Raw genomic sequence first — 20,065 nt, 5'->3', positions numbered from 1 at the left:
TGAAAATCTTAAGTCTTTCCACCAAAGCAAGCCTGCCTGACATGCTGCAACCAAGTGTATGCTACCTTAACGCTGCAGAGACAGATTTTAGCCTCCAGCACTTGGCAGAGTCCCCCGGGTGTCACTCTGAACCCCACCCTAATGCTAACGGAGGCAGTTTCTGTCTCCACATCTCTATAATAGCGCCTTCCACTTGAACACGTGCCCTCATTGGAGACGTGGGACAACCCGTGGCACATGCGGTCTATTCTTCCCGACTCTCCTCAGCACGCAAACGGCAGAATGTTCTTACTTTTCTATGCTTCGACTTGTGTATCAGCTGCTGTCTGTATACTAACGCCAGCAGCTCAGTATGTTGTTGCGAACAAACACTATGCATGTCACGTTGTAGAATAGGCATTCCGACAGTCTACACATCATGTGATGCTGCACTTGTTAATACTAATACACTGTTTCTAAACATTTTACAGCAGGAGATTTGTTTTGTATTGTTTGTTAGCTTTTATGAGAGAACATTTTTTACTTTCTTTTGGTTTGTTTTCATGTACTTGCCAGTGTTTGTATATGTGAATGAAGAAATAGGTCTCAAACACTTTACAGAAGCTTAAAGTGCCTTTTTTGTTTCTACTAAGTTGGCCTATAAATTACTGTTTTGGTGCATTGAAACCAGAAAATGGACAGTTGTGGTATTGCTATGGTTTAAAATGATGTATTTCCTTTATGTTATCTGATGTGAGTATATTTGAGTAACTGGATGGCGGATGTTGAACGTACTGTAATTCCTCTCGGTTGTCAGCTCGGCCTTCATTAAAATTATGGGATGATGCAAAGTGGCCCCGTTTTTCTGAACATACCTGTCATCAAATATTCCTTCCTCAGTGCTGCTGCTTAAGTGTACTAAAGCCATATTTTAACCAACATGTTATTCTGCATATGATTTAATAACATCATGCAAATGTCTCATCAGTATTTCTGTGGCATTTTGTTTTACTTTAACACTTGCAGTTGTAGAATAATGTTAGAGTTGAGCCAACAATTTCTTAGTTGAGGTGCCATCTTAACTAGATCCATTTCAAATTGTTTGTGGAAATAAGTTCATTGTTAAATGTTTGTTTTGATATATGGCAGGTATGATAAGAGTTGATATATATCTGTAGAAAGCTTGGTGAGTGCTCCTGTGGAAATGATTTAACATGCACCTAAAACCTCTGATTTTCTGTTTATACAAATGATTTTCAAATACCTGAACCAGATTATTATTCCTCTATGATTTTTATGTTCATGATACAATATAGACTTTTGTCATATTTTAAATCTTATAATAAAAGTTTTTTTTCCTCTGAGCACTCAAGGGATTAACATTTTTGTGTTTTTCTTGATTTCAACACTGTAGGATTTGCTATGATCACAGATTGCAGTACAGTCAAGGCTGTATGTTAATTTTATCATACACATTTAATCCATTTTGGTGTCGTCATTTAATTTTTTCCCTACAACCAAAAAACTAATTGAAGATTCCTTCAATCTAAGCACTTTAATATGGCGTTACGTGCCAATTAGGACATGCGCAGTTGTGCGCATAACTAGAACACTTACCTGAACAATTATGAGCTTTGTCTCTGTCTATACTTTGCCAAAAAAAATACATTCTTACATAAAATACATACATTTTGAAGCCTTTAGTGAATAAAAAGCTCAACAAAGAGAAACTGCTCTAATTGGCTGTTTAGATTACGTGCACTGGTGGACGACGTAACACCGGATAGGCTAGAAACCCGGAAACAACAGCGCTTCCACCTAGCTGCTTCTGTCTCAGAGAAAATATGACATTTTCTGAATATTTATCCTGAATGAGTTTATTGTTTCCAGTTGGCAGCGAGGCTAAACACACAGCGATTACACAGGAGCTGTGTGCTGCTAGTGCTAGTGGCTGTCGTTTGTCTCCTGTCAGCTGGATTGTCGTCGCCTTTGTTTATCGTTATTTTACTTTAAACGTTTCACAGCTGGCCGCCGTTCATTATGGACGAGGGCTCGGTGCCGGTGGCTGAAGACCCGGCAAGGAGGCGGAGGGTGCACGGCATGTTGAAGCTTTACTACGGGCTGAATGAGGAAGGAAAGGCCCCGGAGCAGCCGGAGTCCCTGGATCCCTGCGACATCAATGGGCCTCATTTCGACCCGGAGCTCTACCTCAACAAGGTGCGAAATTGCTACTGTCATTGTAATCTGCTCAGTTGCTCACAAAGCTGGACTGCTTCAGAATTTTAGCGTAAGCTTGATGCCAGATAATAGAAAATGAAATGCTGAAATCGACAATACTATACACAGTGCAGATTGCAGTAATGTTACATGAACTGAAGAAAACACCAGATTACTTCCTTCATTTGTCCCAGTTGTAATGTCACTACAGGTGAAGATGTAGATGGCTGTGAATTTTAAAACACTTTTTAAAAATCTGCTTCTGTCTTTGCCAAACAGTGAGGAATGAATCAATTTTAATACTATATCACACTATATCTAGAAGACACAAATGACCACTAAGCATACTTACAGTAACTTTTTTATTTTAAATATCCAAATCCAGCTCAGGAGGGAGTGCTCTCTCACGGAGCTGATGGACCAGGAGACCTGTATGGTTAGGCAGATCCGCTCTTTGGACAGCGACATGCAAACCCTGGTGTATGAAAACTACAACAAGTTTATATCTGCTACAGGTGAAGGAACATCATAAACACACACACTGCTGCCCTAACGTAAGCTGACATTAAATTGTGCAAACCTGGATAGCTGAAATATCCTTCTTTCTTTCCTTCCTTCTGCCAGACACCATAAGAAAGATGAAGAATGACTTCAAGAAAATGGAAGATGAAATGGATTGTCTGTCTGCTAACATGGCTGCGATCACAGAGTTCAGCGCTCGGATCAGCGGCACTCTTCAAGACCAGCACGCGCAGATAACCAAACTCTCTGGTGAGACCTAACCTGACTGTTTGTTTGGATTCAACTTTTTAATAGGTTGATTCATATTTTATTTATTTATTTTGGGGGTCTTACCATGTTTCACTCCAGGTGTTCACACTCTGTTGAGGAAGCTGCAGTTTCTGTTTGAACTCCCCGCAAGGTTGAATAAATGTTTGGAGCTGCAGGCCTACGCTCAGGCAGTGAACACCCACCGCCGTGCCCGCTGCGTACTGCAGCAGTACAGCCACCTGCCCTCCTTCAAGGGAATTCAGGATGACTGTCACGCCATCATGGACAAGCTGGCACAGGAGCTTCGACAGAAGTTCAGGTGACAATGACTAGTTATTACAATATATAAGAAAAATGATTTTAATTAGGATAAACAGCATGTTTGACACAACTGCATAGATATTAAAATTACAAATAAATAAACACAAATTGAGGTGACTCATAGATAATAAACAAATGGACATAAGCCTCATCAGAGAGGTTTTATTGACAAATTTCATACATATATACTGTTTTTGTTTTATGTTATTTTATTTTGGGTAGTTTTGTTCTATACTGTTTCAGTAAGTTTTTTTTCCAAAGCCTAGTTTAAATAGTCTAGTTTTATTTAAGTTGACTCGGATGTGCTTTCACACCTAGTTTTAGTTTTTAGTGCAGTTTTAGATGCCAACTTGAGGGAACGTTACTCAAAAACCTTTCCTTTTATAAGAGGCTGATGAGTGAGCCAAAACTAACCAAACTTCATGGAAAAAAAATCACACGTTTCATTACATTTCTGCTTCTGTCTTTTCTTCTTGTGATCATAGGGATGGTGGGTCAAGTGCCAAAGATTTATCAGAGTGTGTGGAGCTTCTGTTGCAGTTGGATGAGCCAGCAGAAGAGCTCTGTGATAAATTCCTGAGCCACGCGCGGTCTCGCCTTGAGTCAGATCTTCAGGGCCTGGAAGCAGAGATAAGGCCGTACCCGTCCACAGCCACAAAAGACGATTCCGCGCACGGGTCGTCGTCTGCAACAGCCCCCGGATCGCCGACCGACGGCTCCCCCAGAAACAGCTCTCTGCCTTCTCCCGCATCAAATACTGACATCCTGGAATTCATTGACAGAGGCTGCAATGAGTTTGTGAGCAGCTTATGCTTGGTAATCACTTCCTATCAAGAACTGTTTATCAACCATGCTCAAAAGGGCGAGCTGGCATCCAAAAATATTCCTCAGATGGCAAATGGCAAGCTGCATGCCTTTGTGGATGATTTGGCTGCTCGATATTTCATGCTTGTCGAGCGGAGAATACAAGAGGAGAAAGGGGTTGGGGATAACTCCCTACTTGTACGTGCGCTGGACCGCTTCCACCGCAGACTCCAGGCTGTGGCCAAACTTCTGCCTGGCTCAGCTGTGCCAAACAAGGGGACGGAGATTGTGATACGGGCGGCGACGGAGCGAGTCAAGCAGTACCTTTCCGCTCTGCAGAGCTTCTACATGGACAGCTTGACAGACGTGAGGCAGGCTCTGGCAACTCCTCGTCTCTCTGTGGCTGGCACTTCTGTGGCTGGGCCAGCCTCTGGCAGAGACGCTCCAACCAGCCTACCAGAGCTGCTCTCCTCCCTGTCAGCCTCAATTCTCAATCAGATTAAGTCGGTGCTGGCATCAGTGCATCTCTTTACAGCTAAGGACATCACATTCTCTAACAAGCCGTACTTCAAGGTGAACATTTTCTGCTCCCAAACTACCTGACATCATGTGTTACTGTAACCCTGCGTGTTGTCTCTACATTGTGCGAGTGATACCGGTTTGTGTGTGTCTCCCCCCCCTTTTAGGGTGAATTCTGCAGCCAGGGTGTACGTGAGAGCCTGGTGGTGAGCTTTATCAAGTTTGTGTGCCAGTCTTCTCGGCAGTTTTGTGAGACCGCCGGAGACAAAGGAGGTTCAACTCCCCCAGCCCTTCTGTTGCTGCTGTCTCGTCTTTGCTTGGACTACGAAACCTCTACCATCTCCTACATACTTACTCTCACAGATGAACAGTTCCTTGTACAGGTATCACAAAACAAGGAGAACTAGCTCTCATTGTGTTTTTGATCTCTTTTATCAGCCAGTCACCCTGCCAAAGGTAATGACAAGAATGTGCTTTTTGCTCTCTCTCTCAGCACCACAGTCCCGTAACACCTGTTACAACTTTATGCGCAGAAGCCAGGGAGGCAGCACAGAAACTACTCAACCATTATGTCAAGGTAGGCTTTTTATCAACAACCTTTAAAAGTCACAAAAGCGAAACAACCTTTTTATTTAGTTGCTTTATTTTTGTTTTGCTTCAGGTTCAGGGTCTGATTATTTCCCAAATGTTAAGAAAAAGCGTTGAAACCAGAGACTGGGTTAACACCATTGAGCCAAGAAATGTCCGCGCTGTCATGAAGAGAGTAGTAGAGGACACCACATCCATTGATGTGCAGGTGAGAGTTTTTGCAACTGTCCCAATGTCCTCGTGCACCCATGATCCCTCATGAACGGGGTGTTTTATTAACCTTCTGCATGATAGGTTGGTCTCTTGTATGAAGAGGGCGTGAGGAAAGCGCACAGCAGCGACTCCAGCAAAAGGACTTTCTCTGTCTACAGCAGCTCCAGGCAGCAAGCCCGCTATGCTGCCAGCTACACCCCAAGGTACCATAGCTCTACACACACTCCTCTACACACACTGCTCAGCTGGTGGCAGTTGTGGTTTTGTTTTTTTTGGTTCTGTTCACACCAGGCTTGGCCAACTCCAGGCCTCGAGGGCCGGTGTCCTGCAGGTTTTAGATAACACCCTGGGTCAACACACTTGAATCAAATGATTAGTTAATTAGCAGGCCTCTGGAGAACTTCAAGACATGTTGAGGAGGTAATTTAGCTTTTAAATTAGCTGTAATGGATCAAGGAAACATCTAAAACCTGCAGGACACCGGCCCTTGAGGCCCGGGTTTGGACACCACTGGTTTACACCATTGCGCAAAAGTAGAGTAAGTAGAGTCTAATGTGCAGAAAATGAAACGATAGAAGGGCCTTTATAAATTTGTCCAATGTTTCCCGTCAAGATTTTCAATTGGCGCTTGGATGTTCTTGAACATCTGTGATTTCAAACTTCCATAGAGAACAAATACCAACTCCCAAACAGGAGTTTTTAGTGGAAAAGGTTGGAGTGTTCAAGCTCAGAGGCCGTGCATTAGGTCAAAGGTGAAAATGCATAATTCGTGTAGTTTACTTGCAACATTTACACAGTTTTGTGCTGCGAGTTTGTCTGCAAGGTCATAACGGTCTATGTCTGGAGGTATCTGAAGATAAACATTTCTGTAGAAATGAACTGACTGGTGTGTAAGCATGCAGCACATGTTCAACCTGTTTACAAGTTATGGCTCTCTGGCTTGTAACTTTGTCCTCTTAACCACACAGCATGTGATCCAGTGTGCACTGCAAACACACCAGTGCAAGTGGACAGAATGGGATTTTCAGCGATTGACCTTAAAATAGTTAATAATGCTAGCAGTGGTGCAGAGCTACCTATAAATGGGGCGAAAGCAAATTTTTAATCAGGAATGTCAAACATGTTTATATTGTGGGCCACATGCAGCCTATTTTGACCGTAAGAGCCCCGGAAGTTTAACCAAACATTTAATCCCTAATATATCCCAATATAAGAAAAAGAAGTGTAATTTCAACACTACATCTCGGTTTTTCTACGCGATGAAGAAATGCTGCTGTAGTTAATGGAAGAAAACTGTCAGCATGACTCATTGGGCTTAAACTGTGAGAAATAAATTTGTAAAATTACAGAGAAAGATCTGGTAATTATTACTATGCTGTCCTATAATTATAAAACTGAAATTTCTTTGACTCACAGTAAAAAATACAATATACAGTGAAAAAATAGGAATCTTTCTGTAATTCTTTGCCTATCTTACTTTACTTTTCTTAATTATTTTACTTTGCTGTGAATGGCCACAGGGAAGCTCTTTATAAGTAAGAAAAGTTTTAAAACTTCTGAAAACACAATAAAAATTCCAAAATGTATGCTTGGCTTCACATTTTTCTATGCCAGTCAGTGGGCCAGATTGGAACCTTTGTTGGGCCGATTTTGGACCATGGGCCTTATGTTTGACACCCTTTTTTTTATTTTGATTCACTTATTTATTTATTTTGGTAGAGTACAGTGAGTGATTTTGGAAATGTCAGCATAAAGTAATGACATTGTAATGACATTTTAATAACCACTGAGTGGTTATTAAAATATTATAAATAAAAGGCACAGATACAGTGTTACATTATACTTGAAAGTACAATGTCAGTTGTTTCATAGGCATTTTTAATCATACTTTAACTTTTTATTTTATTTTTAAACACATTTACTTGAACACTTGTCTTCTGTTTACCTTCAGTGCTCCCATGGATACCAATCTGCTGAGCAACATACACAAGCTGTTCTCTGAAAGGATCGACATCTTTAGCTCAGTGGAGTTCAACAAGGTGGGTGCAGATCTGCAGATGGTCCTCATTTAACAAAATGAAAAAGGATAAATCTTAGATTTTCACTTGCACATCTTTCTGCTTCCTCAGGTGTCCGTGATGACGGGAATTATCAAAATCAGCTTAAAAACATTCCTGGAGTGTGTCCGCCTGCGCACTTTTGGCCGATACGGGCTGCAGCAGATCCAGGTGGACTGCCACTACCTGCAGATGTACTTGTGGCGCTTTGTTTCCGACGAGAATCTCGTGCACTTCCTGCTAGATGAGATTGTTGGAAGCGCCGCCCACCGCTGCCTGGATCCCGCACCAATGGAGCAGAGTGTGATAGAAGTTATCTGTGAAAGAGGCTAAGGCTCGAGGGATGGAAAGAATTACACTGAAATCATGAATCCAAATTTAAACACTTCTTTTCTGTTCAACACTTGTTGTTCACTCTGTTGATCCAGATCAAACGAGTCAGGAGTTATTACTTTTTCAACACTAAATCAAACAGTAGTAGCTGTTAACTGACGGCAAATTTGTGGCAGATTTAAATCAAAGTGCTTGTCATTAAAGTCCAAATGAGCCTGTACCACTTTGGTTTGATATCGTAACTGTTACAAACTAACAAAATCATCTCCATCGCCTCCTTATACAAAGATAGAGTTGAATAATTCACTGTACAAGCTGAAGCTTTTAGCACCTGTTTCACTTGAAGGATAAAATATTGACCTTGAGTACATAATATTAATGACTACAGAGAGAAGCTGTGTCTTGTGAAAATCACATGTATTAATAAATAATTTTTAAGAGTGCTTTGCTGAATAATAATTTTCTGATTATGTAATCCATGTATGTCTACCTGCTACCTTCAGGTCGTTTGAGTCTGTTTTCTGGGCTTGTTTCCATGCAAGGAATGTTTAAATGTAGCTTGTCTGCAATAAAAGTGTATGAATGTGGGATTCAGAGGTTGTGCTGTCCCTGTTGAAATCAGCTGGTAGATATAACAGTGCCTGCACTGATCTAAACTTGTGAGCATGAGGGTGACTGAGGCGAATTTCACAACATTTTCTACTATCTGGAGGGTACAGCTGACTGTCGCCACCTGACGATCGCATTTGATTGGCTAAGCCTTTTTCTCCCACCCTCTTCTGATGACCGCGGAGACTCCTGATTGGCGCGGGGAGGATTTCGTGCTGCGGTAACGTAGGTGGGGGCGTGTCCGTGTGCAGGTTGCTGGATGGACGCTCACGAGCTGCCTTGATGCAAACATCCCATTTTGCAGTAACCGGTAAGAAGCTAAACAGGACTACAGATTTACACTCTTCGTGTTTGTGGAAAGCCTTCAGTTCGTTCACAGGTAACTGGTCCGACCCCTGTTTCACTGTCCACAGCAGAACTGCTCAGGAACTGACAGCAGCTTGACCTGAACTTTGCCTTATTTATTTATGGCATCCATCGCGACAGTCCAGCACGGGTGTGCAGAAATAAGCGGCGGTTTAAAATTTTATTAGAAAAAGGTTTTTAAATCGAACCATAATGACTTTTTGATGACTCCTAATCGTCTCGTTGACCATTTCTCTTCCCTTTGGTCAAGTTTGATTATTAACCCATATTTAGAATTCCCTTTGAGTATTTGAATGCATCATTATTGTGGCCTCGCCATTCAATGTGAGGGGTTTACATCAAATCTAGTCTGACAAGTATGCACCTGTAGAAGAAGTACTTGGATCTACTCACGTAAAAGTACAAATAAAATCATTTAAAAAAAAAAATACTCTACTGCAAGCGGAAGCCCTCAGCTTTAGATTTTACTGAAAGAGGAGAGATGCCTTTGAAGTCAACTTCACTTTCCTGACAGCTTTGTTACAGAAAGAGTTCAAACGCTGACAGTCTTGTTGGTACAGTCTGGTGGAAATCTCAGTTTGTCTAACCTGAGGAGCGCCTCTGTGGGTTTACAGGGTTTATTAAATCAGTTATAAGTGTATTGCAGTGCGCATGCTCTTTAAATCTCCGGTTTTAGATAATCATTACTGATTGCTGGTAGTTGGTAAAAAGTGCCCAATAAAATGGAAATACTCAAGGGAAAAAGTATCTTCAAGCTTCAAGATCTTAATAATAATACAGTCTCTGAGGGGTTTGTGTTGTCATTTTTACAACCTTTTAACCTATTGTATATATTGTCTTCTTTTTAAACAGGAGCACAATAATGAGACCAAACAGTCAAGCACTCAAACACAAACTGTCACACGACTCAGAGAGGGAATTTGGAGGAACCCTGGGTAAGTCACAGCAGTGTGTCTTCATGTCGTGCTAGTAGACATCTTCGATTTAGTTTGATGTCACGTTGCCATGATCACAGTGCTGAGCATTGATGCAGCATGTGCCATTGCTGCACTAAACTAGAAAAACAACAGAAACTTTTCTTTCCTTTGATTCATTCATGCACTCTGATGCTCAAGCTGCTGTCTGCAAATGCAGTGCTATCACATTACCTGCATTTCCCTGCAGCTAAATGCTGTTTTTATATACAAATTAGATAGAAGCTAAGAGGATCCTGATTTTGTAAAAGGAAGAAATAAGCGGTGGTGATAATTTTAGCTGACATACAAAAGAACGTTTACACTAATGCGCTACTTATGATGCTGACACTGCCTAGAGATGTGTTGTTTTATTAAATTGAGCAGTTTGTTTGGTGGACCATAAGATTGATGCCTCAGTAAAACTAATAGGATGTAGGATGTTGCACTGTAGTAATGATTGCTGGCATCACAGCATCATCTCCGTCATTACACCTCTAATCAAGAATCAAGGCAGCCTCCTATGTCAGATTCATCATTGCTGAAGTGAAATGTGCATGATGCTTCATGTTGTGCTTTTCCAGTTAAGATAACTAAAGATTTCACATCCGTCACTACTGATGTTTACAGTCAGCTGACTGAATTGTTTTGCTACTCTGCAGTTATTAGAGTTACCACAGTTTACCTGCATATGCATTATTATTGTGCTACAATGCCAAATCTCCACGGATGCTGTTTCACTTCTTTACATGTTGTCTCAGCCATGCTGTCTTAACACGCACCTAACCTGTCATCATACTTTTGTCTGACTCTTTAATTGTATTCATCTTTCAGGTGCCGTGTGCATTCCCATCTTTCTTCCGTTAACGGTGCTGTTCCTGATCTGTTTGAGCCGATCTCCTGAGGCCAGTTTGTTCCATTGGCCGCCCCCCCTCCCCTCAGCTGACCAGCTGTGGGACCCGCTGGCCCCCGTGCTTCTTCTTGGGTGGTTTGCTTTGCATGCAGTCATCTATTTGATGCCATTAGGAAAGGTACGGCATGTTCATCAGCCCAATTCAATGTGAAACTTACAGTGAAATCTGCTGTGGGTTTGTGATCTAGCTTGTGTGTATAATGAAGCTGTAAACATAGCTTTATAACATGCTGTGTGTAATAATTAATACTAATAAATCAGAAGATAATTATTGTCTGTTAAGTTCCAGTCAGTGTGATCATCCTCTTGGTTAAATGTCTGTACTCTGCAATTAGAGTTCTTTCAGAGCTACACGCCTCAACACTTCTCCTTTGCTACATACTGAGAAGTTTATCAAATACAGCGACCTGTATAATACAGTTATCTGTGGCTATAGGCGCTCTCTGCCTATAGAGTCCAGCATTTTTACAGAGGAACTTTCTAAGCTGCACAATTATGAAGAAATGAGAAATGAGAAAGAATGGGTTGAATTATTGACCTTATGACACTGTAATAGGTATGCAGCATGTGATTTGTGTTGTATTCTGCTTATTGCCTGCAGGTGTCTGAGGGGCTGGTGCTCAGAGATGGAACACGCCTCAAGTATCCCATAAATGGTATCGTTGAGCAGCTATTCTTTAGTATTATACATGTTTTGACTGCAAATGTGTTGTTCACAGTTGTGTTGCTGACTGTAGTATATTTGAAAAAAAAAGAAAAGAAAAAGAAAATCTAAAATTCACAGGTCTGATCTAAAAGTTGAAGTTACATAATACTCAGCTCTTCCAACTTTTACCTTTTTCTCCATGCAAGCCTCTGTCAGCCTGCTTATCTCGCTCCTCCAGGCGACAACATTTTGTGTTGTTTGTTTCCCTCCCTCAGGTTTTCATGGCCTGTGCATCGGCGGTGTGTTCCTGATGTTGTTACTGGGGCTCGGGGCTCCTCTGGGGTATCTGTTTGAGCTGCTGTTGCCTTTGGCAGTATGTGCAATAGCAGTGTCGTTCCTGTTCTCCATCTACCTCTACATCCGCTCCTTCTGGGCTCCTTCCCATGCGCTTGCTTTGGGAGGAAACACCGGTGAGATGTTGAGGATCATTAATAAAGGTTGAATCCATGCTAAAACACATCAATAACTTTGATATGATTTAGGAAACCCGCTCTATGACTTCTTCATCGGGCGGGAGCTAAACCCCCGGATTGGAGATTTTGACCTGAAATATTTCTGCGAGCTCAGACCGGGTCTGATTGGCTGGGTGAGTTTACCCAGATTAGCAAATTACTTGGCTCACCTTAACACTGTTCAAAGATTTATAGATACAGTACTCTATAAGAGACACATTTGAAAACTGTCTCTAACTAGATGACAAGATCCTTTTTACTTTAGAAGTCATCCATTCATTCTCTTCCACTTATCCAAGTGGCACCACTATCCTATCCCTATAGGCAGGGCACACCCTGGACAGGTCACCACTATGTCTCAGGGTTAACACAAAGAGACAAACAACCGTTCACACTCACATCACACCAGAATCACCAGTTAAGCTAACCCCATTAACTGCATGCCTTTGGACTGTGGGAGGAAGTCAGAGTACTCGGACAGAATCGACACAGCCGCAGAGAGAGCATGCAGACTCTGCACAGAAAGGTCCGGCCAGATAATAGAGTCTCACCCGGATGTATTTGTAAGTGTGCAAAACACCTTCAGATTCACGTTAAATGCATTAAATAGCATTGATGGTCATTTCTGTCCAAGAGTCCAACATAACCAACAGGTGGCGGTATTGCTCTCCTCTGAGCTTCCATAATAATTTGCAGTCTGTGAGTTTGACACAGTCACAATCAAAAGCTTTTCTCCCTGTTGACCTGACACAGTAAGACATTTGCTGGAGGACTGGGGTGCGCGCAGCTATCTGTGTCTGAGTCATCAGACTAAATTAGACTAAATGTGCTGTAGAACCTCAAACAAGATCCCTAAAATGACCACGAGGTTCTCAGTGTCATCGCTGGTCACAAAAACGACAACACCGAGACTGCAGAAGGTTAAAGCATCTCGGTAAAGCACTGATGCGAGGAGCCGTTTTCCTTTGGTATTTACAGTGTACAAAGGAAAAACCTTTGCACATGTGAATGTTTTAAAGCCATGTGCGTGGGAGAGCCCAGAAAAAGCCTCCACCAACTGGCTACAGACACTGTGTGGGATATTTTCATTTCCTGTTCAACGTCCAAACTACTTTCTTTTAACGTTCAGCATTTCACAGTTGCTAATAAAGTCTCAAATATTAAAGCACAATGGGCTTTCTTAATAATTTAATGGATTCCTTGGGCTTTGGTATAATAGTGCCAAATATTGCTTCTTAGATCTAAATCAGCTTCATATTTAATAACTCAGTTTGAGCTATGGAAGTGTTTATAGCTCGAGTGTGAAATATTTATTTTGTTTCTGCATTCTCGTGTATCATAAAGTTGGAAAAATGTACACGATGTATGGATTTTTTTCCCCACTGGGAACATAAATGACAACAGTCTGGGGAATGAATGCAGCTGCAGAATATCCTTCACTCAGAAAGCATTTGGAGTGTGATAATGCATTTATTAATTATTTATTTGATTGGTCCAAATGGCAGACAATTGATTGGCGTGTACGCTGTAATTATTTGCACATTTTTTTGTTCTCTAGACTCTGCACTCCAGCTCATTCCATTTGACATAAAATGATGGATCACAGCGCCTAGTCTGGGCTTTCATTCGAGCACTGAAAAGACTCCGTGCGAGATACGGTTAAACGTGTCGCCCTGAATCACAAATGGTTAAAATGTAAATTGGACATTTACGCAAAAGACCTCACATGTGACCCAGAGTTGACTGCAAGCTGTCATTCAGATTGAGGTGATTCAGAGGAGGTGAAGAAGATATCAAGGACTTGTTTGACGACATGACCGGTTTGCCAAAAGTTAGATTCATTCTTAATTTTCACTCAAGAAAACAGGAACAAGACCTGCAAATGATCTCATGGATGGATAAGGCTAAGACTTGACTTTTAATGAAGTCTATACTGTTTCATATTATGTTAGATTAAATGTACCTAAATACAGAGTAGGTTTTTACTGTATGTTTATAATCAATTCATCACAGGAGGAATTTTCTTATTTAGAAAGACAGAAAATGGGACATGTGTCTTATATTTCACGCACAAACGAAAGACTCGATTAAGCGAGACATTATTTGGCAGATTATTAATCCTAAAAACAGTGGCTCTGTAGTGTAGTGGTTAATTTGCCTAACACATGAAAGAGCCCCTGTTAGAGTTTGGGAGGAGATGAAAATCCCTGGGGAGGGTAGCATCAGGTAGGGCATTATCTGTAAAAATCGCATATGTGGATCCATCCACACGAGAATAAGTGACCAGCCAAAAGAAGCTTTTTATTTAGTGCAAAATAAATAGTAGAATAATGACAGCATCCATTTATTTTAGTTGGCAATGTCATGATCACAGAAGGAATTTGTCTGCCCGTGCAAATGAACACACGCAGCCCCACTTGTGTTCATCTTTATTCACGACCCCCTCAGGTGGTCATTAACCTCGGCATGCTGATGAAGGAGGTGGAGCTCCGAGGATCCCCCTCCCTTGCCATGATTCTGGTCAACAGTTTCCAGCTGCTGTATGTGGCGGACGCTCTGTGGAATGAGGTGAGAGTCACACCTTTTTTTTTTTTTTTTACTTTATTTGATCGCTGCTTTTATTTAATGTCTGCTTCATTTTGCTGTAACAGGAGGCTGTCCTGACCACCATGGACATTGTGCACGATGGTTTTGGTTTCATGCTGGTCTTCGGTGATCTGGCCTGGGTTCCATTCACGTACGGCCTGCAGGCAGCCTTCCTGGTTGTGCACCCCCAGACCCTAAGTTCACTCAAGGCTGCTGCCATAATAGCACTGAATGGTAATCGCTTGTCAGCTCTTTTCTGCTGTTCTGCTGAAAAGTGGCTGAAAATGAATAATGAACTCTTTTTTTTGTGTTTTGTTTTTTGCCGTCAGGTATTGGATATTACATTTTCAGACAATCCAACTCACAGAAGAATCAGTTCAGGCGGGACCCCACTCATCCAAGTGTCACTAGTCAGTTTGTTTCCGTCCTTTTTTATCTTTATCTTTCAATGTATTCAGATAAAGTCTTTTTTTTATTTTTATTGATTTCCTCCTCACATCAAAGTGGGGAGGGAGACAGAGAGTTGGTAAATCTTATTCAGAAATATCGGTGCGTTTTACGACTCCCTACAGGACTGGAGACCATTGCCACAGCAACAGGGAAGCGGCTGCTGGTGTCCGGCTGGTGGGGTCTCGTTCGTCATCCCAATTACCTTGGGGACCTCCTCATGGCCCTCGCCTGGTCCCTTCCGTGTGGTAAGACATCTTAAAAGCCCTCTGCCCTTTTTTTTTTTTTTTTTTTTGCTAGAAAAGAAGGCCACGCTGACATAACAGTTTTTTTTAGCATATGTGGGTGAAGTCATGGATAAGAGATTAATGTCAGGCTGAGTATTAATCATCTTCAGCCTTGTTTATTATTAGTATGGATAATGATGGCTGGTTGTGTTAATGATCCACTGTGAAATCCAGGTTCTTTTTTTTCTCGGAAACTCTACTTGTATGTATGTATGTACGAAAGTTTGGACCTCCTCATTATGAATGTCACTAATCCCTGGATTAGTGACATTCATAATGAGCAAAGTAACTCATAGCAAAAGTCATAATCTTTCATTTTTATTGTGATTATACCTCAAATTGGTCGTTTTAAGAAAATCTTTACGTTTGTATTTAGCTGCAAGGACCCCAACCCCAAATGCATTTATTGATAATGAAGCAGCAAGCTGCGGCTTGAGGAAGCCTTTATCGGATCAGGGGTGACTCGTGAGCCTGGCATATACAACTGATCGCTTTGAGAAAGACTGACAAACAGAAGAAACAGGGGAGGGAGAATGAGTGGGTGTGTCGCAAAAGTAGACATTTACAGATCTATGGCAGTAGGGGAGTGTTTGCGGCGTGCTCCAACTCCTTTGAGTTTATCTACCTTTATAATATGATTGGAAAGATGTGTTTTTGGTATTTAAATAGCGTTTTGTATGGGGTGTTGATCCAAGGATTTTCAAATATTTTAAACTTAACCATGAAAACCTGGCCAAGTCCAACACCAGGAGCAAATAATTGTCAGTAAATCCAAGCTCTCACTGCAAAATGAGGGCCAAATGGATCATAGCAATGGGTCAGATACCCCACACTCCTGAAGCACATACCAGAGGATCCACTGAGGGTTACAGTTAGACCTCTTCTTCAAGTCCACAAAGAACATGACTGGTTGTGCAAACTCCCACACACCCTCAAACATGCTCAGCAGGATAAAGAAGTAGTCCAGTATTCCACAACCAAGGCGAACCTAGATTTTACTACATAGACTACATATAACTTCTTTAACTGAGCTTCAGGAGGACCAATGTGGACAAACTTCTTCTCTAGTACATCCAGTAGCTTAATATTTCCAGCGAGGCTTAAAAGTGTGATCCTTGTGTAATTGGTCCTGGAGGACATCAAGAGCCTTAAGATGCTTCTAGAGAATCTGATCCACCCCAGGGGCTCTGTGACCAAGGAGCTGTTAAACTACCTCAGTGACCTCACCCCCAGTGATGGGTTGGTCATCCCCCTCACTTCTTCTTTTCCTCTGGGTGTGACAATAAGATTGAGGGGGTCCTCAGTGGAAGTATTCCTTCCACTGCTTGATTATATTAAGTTGAGGTCAGCTGCTTTCCCATTCTGTCACATGACAGTATCCCTGAATCGTTTCAAGGCTGTCCAAAAGTCTTGTTTCTTGCTCTCACCCAGTCCTCCCTGACCTTCCTTCAGCTACATGGGCTAGACTCTTTGCTGCCAGAACAGACACCAGCCACTTTGCAGCAGCAGATTTGTGCAGCATGTTCCTCTTTTTAACCCAACCCTCCTTTGAATGCTTCAGAAGTTGTGCTGGAGGTTTGGATGAAAATCTCACTCACAGACTGGGGGCTCTGCAAAATGGTCCTCACTGTACATTTGGGTGCACGAGACCTTTCCAGGACCCTGCTTACGAACACCCTTCTTCTTGAACATGGTGTTTGTTTTTGACAAACTGTACTTAGCACAGAAGTCCAACAGATAAACACCACTCTGGTTCAGATCAGGCAGGCCATTCATCCTGATCAATCCCCACCTGGTCTCACCTGTTCTGTCACGAAGTGGGATGGACTCAAGCGCAGACAAGGCAGCTAGAATACAGTTCCGTTTATTACTATACAACACCAGGTGCAAATATATACAAGTGAGAGGGCGGGGGAATCCAGGGCACAGGGAAATCCGGAAAAGGAGCTCTTCACACACGAGGGACTTCACAAAAAACACAGCACACCAGCAAGTCTGCACACCAAGGGTTCCAGGGAAACGGAATTCCTGTTTACAGACAACAAGTGATTAATCCAAAGGGTCAGCGATACGAAAAGGCAACAAGAGACTAGTACTCCGGAGCTTACTACCGAGGTTACTCAATAGTCCAGCGACGAGATGTTTCCAGCCACTGCCTTAAGTAGTGGATATGTTTAGGCGATGAACCACAGGTGTGTGATTAACCTCAGGTGCGAGGGCCCGGGGCGGGAGCCCGCAATAAGCTCCGCCCCGGCGAGACACGGCAAGCGTGAGAGAGGTAGATGTAAACAAGAAACATATGTAGCCAACCTGAGTCAGCCGGGCAGATACGGGGACCATGACATGTTCGGTGCCCACGGTGGAGTCTTAATGGCAGGGGTACCCTGAACTGTTGCTCGGCACATAAGGAACAAACAACAGTTAAGACCTGTTCCCTGGCAAGTTGTTTTCTAGGAGATTTGTAACAGTTTTGTTGAAAATCCAGAGGTTTTCTTTCTCTGAATTTTACCCCTCCTCACCGAGCCGCTATTGTTTTTCTTTTTTCTTTTTTTTTTGCATTGTGGTAAATACCGGATGGAAAACAGCCTCAATCTAACTAAGCATTTAATGCCACATTTTGTGTGCTCTCAGTACAGTTTGATGTGGTTTTGGTTATATAAGGTATTAATGGCCTTGTACACTGTGATTTTTTTTTTCAGACTACCTCCATGTCCTTATGAAATATATGCATTACATTTGCAACTGGTGTGCTTCCAACAAAGGCAGCAGGAGACTGTTCTCTTTGTTCTTCTGTAAATTGCCCTATTCTCTCAAAAACCCACTTCCTGAAATAGTGACTGTCAGACTTTTTGTATAGCTGACACTCTCTCATTGGTATTCAACATTATGTGACTCATTTGTCTCTCTGCTTTTGTAATTGAGACGCATTCTTTAGTTTCTGCTTTTTATCCTTTTTTATCGCTGTAGCACAAACTGCAAAAATTTGCACTCAAAAAAAAAGCGATGACAGATGAAAGCTGCCCTAACAAACGAGCTCAGTGGTCCCCTGTAAACCTGGACTGAGGAAGCGCTGACTAAAGGGACAAGGGGTACTGCTCTGAAACACTAAGTGCAGTCTCAAAAAACAGATTACTGTGATGAATCAACACTGAATATTAAGAGCTTAATCAGACTGGTATTCACTGCAGGGCTTTTGTACAATAAAGACTGAATAGAAAGTAAACTGCTATTTGCAGAGGAGGGTGTACACTTGATTGCAGCTTGTTTTATACAAATCACAAATGCTGATGTCAGTAGCAAAAGAAGGTACTAGTTTTTTTCACCATTCATTACTGAATCATATAATACTGTCTTGTGTTTTTTGTCATATGTGCCCCTTTATTTATAGGATTCTCACATCTTCTGCCTTATTTCTACGTCATATACTTCACCGTTTTACTGATTCACCGAGAGGCCCGTGATGAAAGACAGTGTAGAGCCAAATACGGGCTGGCTTGGGACACATACTGCCGACGTGTGCCTTACAGGATTTTCCCTTATATATACTAAGAAGAAAAGAAGATGTGGAGGAGAGGGATCTGAACTGCCGTACAACTTATTGAACACAAACCTAGCAATAATTTCATGTAAATCTATTTTCAGTGAAACAAAGATGACTAGTGTCTGCGCTCCACATCTCTTTGGAAAAACAAATATGACTTAAATACTGATTGGACGGCAGAAACAAATCCATAAATATCAGTGCCTTTGTTCAAAGAAAGTCTGCGTAAAAGCATTTTTTACAGTGTCTTGTTTTGTTGTTGTTGTTTTTTGTTTTTTAAAATGTAGTGCCACAGTAAACTACATTGGAAATAAACAACTACAAAACACCAAGTATTTGAAAGTGTTATTGAAATAAAATAATTATGTTATAATATGAAGATAAAACGTGATGATGTTTTACATCGTTGCATTATGTATGTAGAAGTCAAGCCCATTCTTTTGTGAAAGTTGTCATGTGAAAATGTGACTCATACACTCAGTGGACACTTCCGTGTAGTGGGTTTCCACCACATCCCAAAGGTTCTGTATTGGCCTGAGTTTGGTAATTGTGAAGGCTGTTCAAGCACAGTGAACTCATTGCCACATTCAAGAAACCAGTATGACCTGATCTTAGCTCTGTGACGTTGCAGCATAGAAGTAGCCTTCAGAAGATTGGTCCACTGCGGTCATAAAGGGATGGACACGGTCGGCAACAATACCCAGGGAGGCTGTGTGCCATGAACCCCCCACCGCCACCAGAGTGGATCCACATTGTTTCACACTAAATTCAGATGCTACAATCCAAGTGTAGCAGCAGAAATCCAGACTCATCAGACAAGACAACATTTTTCCAATGTTTTTGCAATCTTCTGTTCACCTTTGATCAGCCTGTGTAAACTGTAGCCTCTGTTTCCTGTTCTCAACTCAACGGAGAGGTGCTCGGTCTACTCTTCTGCTGCTGTAGTCCATTTGCATCAATCTGGCCTTTCTCAGACTTTCCTCCACATTTTCTTCCTGGAGATTTTCTGACTGTTGTTTGCAAACCATGGAGATGGTTGTGTGGGGGAAATCAAAGCATATCAGTCGTTTCTGAAATACTCAGACCAGCCCATCTGGCACCAACAACCTTTCTTCACCATTCTGATGCTCAGTTTGAATTTCACTAGCTCTTCTTAATCAAGTCTAAATGCACTTAATTGGGGCCAAGTGATTGGCTGATGAGATATTTGTGTTGATGCGCAGTTGTAGAGGTGTGCCTAATGAAGTGGCCAGGGAGTGTAATTTTTAGTAGTAAAACCACAGCAGCTATTAGGAGCCACTTGCTATGAACATGTCTGTTTTTAGCTGTATCGCGTTCTTCTAACCTTTTAGAACCTGTTATCATCTTGTTCAAATTGATTCTCTTTCCAGGCTTCCAAGCTA

General features: G+C 41.9%; 2 protein-coding genes across 3 annotated transcripts; both read left to right on the top strand.

The window, feature by feature from the left end:
• Positions 1-1,308: 1,308 nt before the first annotated feature.
• On the top strand, positions 1,309-8,390 carry vps51 (VPS51 subunit of GARP complex). Its single transcript, XM_085174649.1, has 11 exons — positions 1,309-2,196; positions 2,582-2,711; positions 2,821-2,967; positions 3,067-3,286; positions 3,774-4,665; positions 4,779-4,994; positions 5,105-5,188; positions 5,273-5,407; positions 5,494-5,615; positions 7,364-7,451; positions 7,542-8,390. The coding sequence occupies exons 1-11, from the start codon at positions 2,020-2,022 to the stop codon at positions 7,800-7,802; spliced, it is 2,472 nt and encodes an 823-aa protein (XP_085030775.1). The 5' UTR covers positions 1,309-2,019; the 3' UTR covers positions 7,803-8,390.
• A 126-nt stretch (positions 8,391-8,516) lies between these two features.
• tm7sf2 (transmembrane 7 superfamily member 2) lies at positions 8,517-19,650 on the top strand. Of its 2 annotated transcripts, none has more exons than XM_085174652.1 (11): positions 8,517-8,721; positions 9,630-9,712; positions 10,565-10,761; positions 11,245-11,299; positions 11,565-11,759; positions 11,832-11,935; positions 14,250-14,369; positions 14,453-14,621; positions 14,717-14,797; positions 14,960-15,082; positions 18,510-19,650. In XM_085174652.1, the coding sequence occupies exons 2-11, from the start codon at positions 9,640-9,642 to the stop codon at positions 18,668-18,670; spliced, it is 1,278 nt and encodes a 425-aa protein (XP_085030778.1). In that variant the 5' UTR covers positions 8,517-8,721; positions 9,630-9,639; the 3' UTR covers positions 18,671-19,650. The 2 variants fall into 2 exon arrangements, with proteins under 2 accessions (XP_085030778.1, XP_085030777.1); XM_085174651.1 differs by having other exon boundaries at positions 8,517-8,790.
• The last annotated feature ends 415 nt before the right edge of the window (positions 19,651-20,065 follow it).

This window comes from Neolamprologus multifasciatus, chromosome 10 (assembly GCF_963576455.1).
Source record: "Neolamprologus multifasciatus chromosome 10, fNeoMul1.2, whole genome shotgun sequence".
In the NCBI taxonomy this organism is placed as follows: Eukaryota; Metazoa; Chordata; class Actinopteri; order Cichliformes; family Cichlidae; genus Neolamprologus; species Neolamprologus multifasciatus.
Note: the sequence above shows the minus strand (reverse complement) of the source record. Positions and strands in the feature narration are given on the sequence as shown.

Bases quoted from the DNA above. Each gene is read 5' to 3' on its own strand.
- vps51 (XM_085174649.1), top strand. From the start codon at position 2,020: ATGGACGAGGGCTCGGTGCCGGTGGCTGAAGACCCGGCAAGGAGGCGG. The intron at 4,666-4,778 runs GTGAACATTTTC...CCCCCCTTTTAG, and splicing joins CTAACAAGCCGTACTTCAAG to GGTGAATTCTGCAGCCAGGG. The intron at 5,408-5,493 runs GTGAGAGTTTTT...TCTGCATGATAG, and splicing joins CCACATCCATTGATGTGCAG to GTTGGTCTCTTGTATGAAGA.
- tm7sf2 (XM_085174652.1), top strand. From the start codon at position 9,640: ATGAGACCAAACAGTCAAGCACTCAAACACAAACTGTCACACGACTCA. The intron at 10,762-11,244 runs GTACGGCATGTT...TATTGCCTGCAG, and splicing joins ATTTGATGCCATTAGGAAAG to GTGTCTGAGGGGCTGGTGCT. The intron at 11,936-14,249 runs GTGAGTTTACCC...CGACCCCCTCAG, and splicing joins GACCGGGTCTGATTGGCTGG to GTGGTCATTAACCTCGGCAT.